This window comes from Pteropus alecto, unplaced genomic scaffold (assembly GCF_000325575.1).
Source record: "Pteropus alecto unplaced genomic scaffold, ASM32557v1 scaffold39, whole genome shotgun sequence".
NCBI classification, from domain to species: domain Eukaryota; kingdom Metazoa; phylum Chordata; class Mammalia; order Chiroptera; family Pteropodidae; genus Pteropus; species Pteropus alecto.
Window position 1 is genome coordinate 9,389,756 of NW_006443568.1, and position 7,698 is coordinate 9,397,453.

At 50.2% G+C, this 7,698-nt stretch overlaps 1 protein-coding gene across 1 annotated transcript in view; it reads right to left on the bottom strand.

Annotated features, from left to right (window-relative positions):
- CNKSR1 (connector enhancer of kinase suppressor of Ras 1) overlaps nt 1–4,535 on the bottom strand; it is a 9,173-nt gene extending 4,638 nt beyond the window's left edge. Inside the window, exons 1-6 of the mRNA XM_006924393.1 lie at nt 4,484–4,535; nt 2,076–2,233; nt 1,794–1,975; nt 1,102–1,186; nt 683–724; nt 496–600 (exon numbers count right to left, since the gene is read on the bottom strand). Coding sequence (XP_006924455.1) covers nt 496–600; nt 683–724; nt 1,102–1,186; nt 1,794–1,975; nt 2,076–2,233; nt 4,484–4,535 — 624 coding nt within the window. The remainder of the gene's footprint in view (nt 1–495; nt 601–682; nt 725–1,101; nt 1,187–1,793; nt 1,976–2,075; nt 2,234–4,483) is intronic.
- Nucleotides 4,536–7,698: the final 3,163 nt, after the last annotated feature.

Below are 7,698 nucleotides of genomic sequence, written 5' to 3' on the forward strand. Positions count from 1 at the left end.
GGAAAGAGCTGGTCCCGAGCTGGCACTGCCCAATTTGCTGTGTGACTTTGGGCTTGCCATTCCTCCAGGCCTCTGCCTCCTCCTCCAATAAGGATCGGAGGGAAGCTGGGGTTGCTGACTTCTGAGGTGTGAGATTCTCAGCAACTCTTCTGAAGGGATCAGGAGGGACAGGGGCAAGGCTAGGGGCTCTGGTTTCCCCAACCAGTCAGAGATTAAAGCAGAAAAGTTCATGTCCTCTCTCCTAACCTGCCAGGTCTGTATCTCAGGACTAGAATGTATCACCTGAGACTAAACCAGCTGCAGCCCCTCAGGATTGGGGAAGATGCTGGATGACGGTGAGACCCCCAGGAAAGTCTTTTGGGTCTTTAACATCTGTACAAAAAAGGCCTTCTAGCTGTAACAGTACAGGACTCTCTGTGATCCCAGAACCACATTTTAGGGCTCAGGCCAGGCGGCTGAGAGGTCAGAGGTGAGAGGTCAAAGGTCAGGGCTTACCAAAGGATCGTCCAACTGCACTCGCTCTAACACAGCCTTCTGCTCCAGCAGCTCCTGGGGGCTGCAGTTCAGGATGTTGTGGCAGATCCCAGCCACGTGGCTGCACTGGGGGAAGAGGAGCAGGCTGTCCAGCCTGAGCCAGATCCCTCCCACCTCATCCCCACTCCCCCGAACACCCCACACTTACAATCCTGAGGACTTGGCTCTCCTTCTCAGCTGCCGGAGAGTCCTGGAAGCAGTGAGAGAACAGGGACCTTCCCTGAGTAGGGGCACTGCCTTCACTGGAGGGCAGGGTGGGTTCCCTGGAGTACCTCCCTGCCTCCCTCATCGGGCCCCTAAAGTCTGCCCCCTGACACCAGGCTCCCAGAAGTCACCATACTTGCCCTCCTTCTCCCCCTTTTAAGAATCAAACTTCCTGAGTTGCCCCTGCCAGGTAGGATACCTGGTGTCCCCATTGCCCCCTACCCAGTGGCTGGACGCCTCTCTTCCTGCCCTTGCCTCTTCCTGCACTCACACCCAATCCTGTGCTGATTCACAGGTTATAAAAAGCTCTTGCCTGATTTGGTCTCTACAGCCTGGGCCAAGCCTGGCTCCTGGTTCTCCTACCTCCTGCAAGACCTGGCCCAGCTTCCCGCACAACTCCCCAATCTCCTGGCAGGCCGAGAAGTCATTTAAGTGGGAGAAGAGGTACCTGGCAGGGAGAAGGATGGAACAGCGGTTAGGGGACTGTACTTAACAGTCAAGTCATAGAACCACTTGGAGCCGACTACTGATATGAAATGTGGGGTAATACCTGCTCTGATGGGTTTTGGTTTGAGGTAAAGGAGATGATTGACACTATAAAGAGCTTAACTAACACAGGACTCATTTGTCAAGCACCTAATACGTACCAGACCCTGTTCTACATAGATATTAAACATATAATTTCGTCAGTAATGATTTAACTTCAACTGCTGTGAAGTGTGGAGAGCTCTAAGAGTATATAACAGGGAAGGCTTCCCTGAGGAAGTGACATTTGTGCTAGGATCTGTGGGACAAGCGGCAACCAGTAAAGGGGATGGAGAAGCTCTCTATGCAATGTTATCGATATGACTGCTATGATTATAACCTGGGGGGTGGAGTGGGAACCCAGGCATCTCAGTGCCCTGTGCAGACCAACTAACCTCTTTGCCCTGCTCCACCATATCTGAACAAGAGCCAAGCTCTGTTTTTCTCTTTCGAGCCCTAAGCCCTGAGGAGGCCAAGGAGGTTCCCTCACCAGTCACCCCAACCCAAGCCCTGGGAGGAACCTAAGGTACCTGTTGAGCCAGAAGAGGAGGGTACGAGCCTCATGCACCACATCCACAGCAGCGCCAAGGACATCGGCAGGGGCCTCAGCACAGCCCCCCAGGCGGCCTTGGACTAAGCTCCTGAAGGCATGGGTCCCCTCTAGCAGCCCCTCTGTCAGGCTCTGCAGGTTCTCTGTCTGTAGCCCAGAGCTCTATGCCAGAGAGGGGCAGTCACTTCACTGGCAGTGGGTAGTCCATCAGCAACAGCCAGGTGGGTGGAAGCTACAGCCAGTGTGGTCACCATTTACTTACTAGGGCCCGGAGCTGTTCCACCCCTTCCAGAATGAGCTCCTGGTGTCCCAGAGGCCACATGGTCAGAGCCTCGAGGCTGTGGGGGCAGAGCTGGAGTAGGTACTTGCCAGGTAGCTCCCAGTCCTCAAAGCAGTAGTCCTGCAGGGAATCATCAAGGCCTAGAGGGCCAGCAGAGGTCAGCATGGAGGGAGCCAGGGAGTGTCATGGTCTTTCTGGCCACCACCTCACTCCTGCAAAGCCTTTTCCCTCCCATCTGTTTCTAATGACAACCCTGAAACTTAAACTGTGTTCTGCCCATTTAACAGATGAGCTAATGACGTTGAGAAGTAAGATAGTTTAGGGCAGTGGCTCTCAAAGGGTGGTCCCCAGACTAGCAGCAGCAGCTTCACTGGAGAGCTAGTTAGAAATATGAATTCTCGGCCCCACCACATAGCTCGGGTGGGGGGCGGGGGCGGTGAGGGAGCGAGTGTTAGGGCTCAGCAGGTGTTCTGATGCTTGCTTGTCTGAGGACTACTGAATAGGAAGAGCATGGGGCTTTGAAGTCAGGGAAACCTGAATGCCAGCATTTAAGCAAGTAACTTTGTGCCTCAGTTTCCACATCTATAAAATGGGAATAATAAAAGCACCTACTTTCTAATCGTGTGAGTATAAATGACATGATACATGTCAAACACTTGGCCCGTTTCCTGGTTCATGGTAGACAGTCAGTGACAGCCACCGTATTATTATCACCAGACTTTTACATGATCTGCAAGGCTGGGTATAATCAGGCTGCCGCCTGCCTCCGCAGTCTCATCTCTTCGCACAGTCCCTCAAACTCAACACTGCGGATCCAGAGCACAAACTTCCTGTAGTTCCTAGAATGCTCTTTTGCCTCAGGGTCCTCACAGGTGCTATTCTATCTGGATTGCTCTTCCAGCTCCTTCACTCCTTTTTTTCATCCAACTCTCTCCAGGAAACGTTCCACAACACCCCAGCCTGGGTATGGGGCCTCTCCTGCTCTCACTGCCCCCTGAGCCTCCACAAATCCCTGCACTTGAGCATTGACCTCTCCCACTTTAACAAGAGCTCTTCAAGGACCAGGCCTTAAATAATGGCTCATCTCTGATTCCAGCCTATGTCTGACACAAGGTACACCCTCAAAAATAAGAAAAATATCTACCGAATGCTTACTACGAGCTGGGCAAAAATTTAAGGGCTTTAAACATATTCATACATTTGATCCTCACTGAATCTAGAAGGTAGAGACTATTTCATCCCCATTTTACAGATGAGAAAACTGGTATGAATAGAGGTTAACGGCTTGCTCACTCTTTGAAGAATTCCTCCCATTCCAAGCTAGTTTCCTTCATTGGAATCCTGTGTGTGATCAACAGCTCTCCCTCATTCCCTGTGTGACATTAAGAGCATGGGACAGGAGTTCATGAACCTGTTATTCCATGGCTACGGGCCCTCGAGCAACTCTTTTACCATGTACAGTGAATGTGCTGGGCTGCCTTTCTCCCAATAGACACTGACATTGAGCTATACATCCTAGGCACTTGTCATGATTATCTCATTTTGTCCACTTCATGACACCAGAGTTGCAATTCTTTTTATGGGCAGGGAAACTGAGACCTATGGTCACAGAGCTGGTGAATGGAGGGGCTGGGCCTGGAACCCAGTCTGGAAGTCTGAATCCAGCCTTGAATTCCTGCTTTTGTGCGAGCTGGTCACCCTGAGCCTGCTCCCAGTGTACTCACGCTGCCCCTCCACTCCATCACCCCCTCCAAAAGGATGCCCTGACTCACCTCCACCCTCCCACCTGCACATCGGAGGTCTTCACTTCCCTGAGTCTCTCTGCAGTCGGGACCCTTTCCTGCCCATCTGGACTGGGGGGGGGGCATCTCCCCAAAGGCCCCTGGGAAGGCCGTATCAATCCCTTTAGTCTGGCTGGGCTTCTGCTTCACACACTAGGAACCTCAGAGTGGGGAGAAGGGAAATAGGGCCAGCCATATTCCAAAGCCTGAGCAAATAACTTCCTGGCTCAATGCGTCAGTTTCCGCTTCTGAAAAATGGGTTTAATAACAGCCCTCTACGCCCTGGGGCGGAGGGAAGACTAAGGAGATAAAGTGGGTGTGGGCCGCGCTGGGGACACCTCCTCTGCTTTTATTACACCCACCGCCTCCCCATTGCCACTCTTGGCTTCCTCTTGGGATGCTAGGGCGATGTGAGACCCCTTCTCGGTCCTCTGGCCTTTTGGGGTCATCTCGTCTATCCTTTTGTCTAGCACAGTACCAGATACGTGGCAGACGCTTATAAATATTTGTTGACAGACTAATCAACTGACAGCCTCAGCAGGTCCTTTTTCCTTTACTTCTCTCGGTCCCAGTGACCCTCAAGCCCTACTCTGCTCCGGCCCCACCCACCTCTCAGCCAGGCTGCCACCTTCCCGGGGGTCCAGGTCTCTACTGGTTCCATGGCCGAGTCCGCCCGCTGGGATCGGCGCCCGCTGCGTCCCGCCGGCGCAGGAATTTCCGCTCCCAGAGCCCAGGGCTGGGGAGGGGCTGGGCTGGGCCCTGGGCGGAGCCACCAGCATACCTGGGCACACGTGGCTGGCCAGGTGAGGCGCTGCGACAGCTATTGGACCGCCGCCTGTCTGCCTCCTGCCCCGCCCTTCAGGCATCCGCGGGACAGCTGGGAGGATTGACCTGGGGGCGGTGCCCCTGGTATGTGACCCACGTGACCTCAGAGCTTGCCTGGAATCCGGCCCCAAACTGGCTTCAAATCACAGAACGAGACCTTGACCTTCCGGCTCCTCAAAAGGGGCAGAAATGTGAGCGGTGAGCGCAATAGCTGAGCACAGAGGTTAGGAAGCCAGTCCCTGGGAGCGAATGCCCAGCTCTGCAGCTTGCTAGCTGTGGAACCAGAGTCTAACCTACGCACCATGCATCAGTTTCCCTGTCTGTAAAATGGGCTCCAGTGCAGAATACCGAAGTTAATAGCTCCAAAACCTTTAGAACAGAGGTTTTTAGCCTCTCTTTTTTTTGTACCATGGATCCTTTGGCAATCTCATGAAATTTTGAGACCCTTTCTCAGAATAATGCTTTTAAAAGCATAAAACAAAATGCGGAGATTACATGGAGGTCAATTAATAAAAAAAAAAAAGTTAAAAACACGAAATTATAGTAATATGTTTTTATTAGCTTTAAATAAGAAAACTGGTAGGTTAAAGTTTTTTTCCTTTTCTAACAACATCGGTGTGTTGTCCCTCCGCTTGAATAAGAACATTAAACTAATGGGTGGTCTTTGACTCACCTCCTCGAAGGTGCTGACCAGCAAACAACTAAAGATAGAGAATGGAGGAGAGTAATGGAGAAGCCTGGGTTACTGGTGTGAGAACAGACAGAGTCCCTATTTGGTCACTGACCATTTACTGGACACAGAGGTGCCCAATAAATGGCACCTGTGGTGCAGGAGTGTCTAAAACAGAATGTGATTTAATGGCGGGATAATAACTCACAATTTTGAAATAGTATAAGCATAAATAATATTTTGAGATACTTGCAATAACTGTAATTCAATATAAAAATAGCTGCGATTTCTGTTGGGGACAAAGCCACAGATACTACAATCCATGTGGGAAAAAAGCAAATTTTGGTTAGAGGTTAGTGAAAATATATATTTTTTCCCATCCAAGTTTATGAGCTCCCTGAATTCTGGATTCAGGTTAGAAGCCTTCTCCTTAGACTAACGTCTGAAACATACTGTTTGCAGTTACCAGCATCAGAAGCAGCAGCAGCCCACCCCAGCCCAGGGTACTTCCAGGATTTTGGAATCAGAATCAATTCCACTTGCTGTGTGGCTGAGCCCAAACCCTATCCCTCTCTGAACCTATTTCTTCTTCTCTAAAGGAGGACACTTAGAACTTAGTTCTGTGAGGAGGTCCTTTAAGTATTTTGAAATCTGTAACATGGGGTAGAGCTTAGTTATTTCTTTAATTCTATGGGAAGGGGCCTGAGAGGTCTTCCCAGAGCCTACTCTTCTGACTGTGTCACCTTAATTTGAAATCTTTACCAGTGCCCCAAAACCTGGCCTTCGAAGCTTGTCACTATTTTGCCTGTAACCAAGACCTAAAGTCTGAATTTGGCCCACAGATGCCCATGTATTGTGGGTGTGTTCATTGTCATTTAATAATTTCATATACAAATTAAGCTATCTGAAACTTGGTTGGCTCTGTTGACCCCATCCCATCAAACATGATGCAGATCGGTGGCTGCATCCTTCAAAGAGGACTCCAGTTCACCAGGTCCCTGCAGACCTGGCTCCCTCATTTGTGAACCAGTAGGCTGCAGGTTTGCAATATGGCCCTCACCTCTCTGGCTTCGTCCTTTGCCTCACATCCTTGCATCCTGCACTGTGTGTCCCCTCCAACTTTCCTTCATGCCGAATCCTCCTTTAATGTTTTTTGCCTCTTTCTTCCAACAGCCTCCCTTGGCAGTCTGGGAAAGCCCAATAAACAGGCGTGTCTCCACCATCCTGATGTCATCGAACACCTACCCTGAGCTGGCATAAGGTACAGAGAAGCCAGGCAGTCTCTGCCCTCCCTGGACTCATAATCATGTAGGGAAGAAGCAGACAAGAATTCACCACTTGTACTCATGTCCTCCCTTAAAAGGACTGGGAATCTAATAACCACAACAGTGTCTTTACTCTGTGCCCTAGCACTTGGTAGGGCTAGGCAGTTAGGGGCACAGTAAATGGCAGCTTCTATTTTGAAGGTAGTTTTATGACTTTACAAAAGTTCTTTCTACATGCCGTAAAAATTTCAAAGGTTATTACACAACAGTAGGTCATTAAGTGAAAGGGGGACATGTCTTTTTCCTAGTGTGTCTTTATCTTATTCCCTAGTGGGGGCCACTGTTTTCTGTGTTCTCCCATTCTCTGTATGTACAGATACTCTTCATACTATTCTCAAATAGGCTTTTTTTCCCCCCATTTTATGAGATAATGCCAAGTAAAATAATACATGTAAAGTACTTAAAATAATGCCCAGCAGTCAGCTACTAATTTTTAGCAAATTATGGACAGCTTTCTTAATCGGTATATGCAAATCTTTTATTATCGTCCCCAAGCTGAGGGTAGGAAAGTCCCTGCAGGAACTTGTCTTGGGGAAAGGGGTAATATATGTCCTCTCCAAAGGTGGTTGATCTAACTAAAAACAAGTGAAGAAAGCATACCGCTGTTTGTTGAGAGCTGATTGGTGACATCCAATCATCTGAGGTAGGGCAGGGCTGGGCCCAGGGCTGCAGAGGCCGTCTCAGTACCTGGCCCTGGCCTGAGGCTCCTGAGTGCTGTCAGACAAGGCCTCTCTTGCCTACCCAGCTTGACCTCCCCATGGGTGGGGGAGGTGCTGCTCAAGCCTGATGCTGATCGCTACTGACAGCTGCTCCTAAGGCTGGCAGGGGAGGCAGGCGGGGGAAGGGACCAGATTTAAAGGTCCAGCTGCCCCGCCCCTTGCCAGACCTGGGGCAGACACCGGTGAGCATCCTTTAAGGGCATGGTTGTCATGCATATGGGGAGGTCAGGAACCTCTATTCTCTGATTTCCACTTCTTGATAGAATGAATACCGCTGGTCCTCAT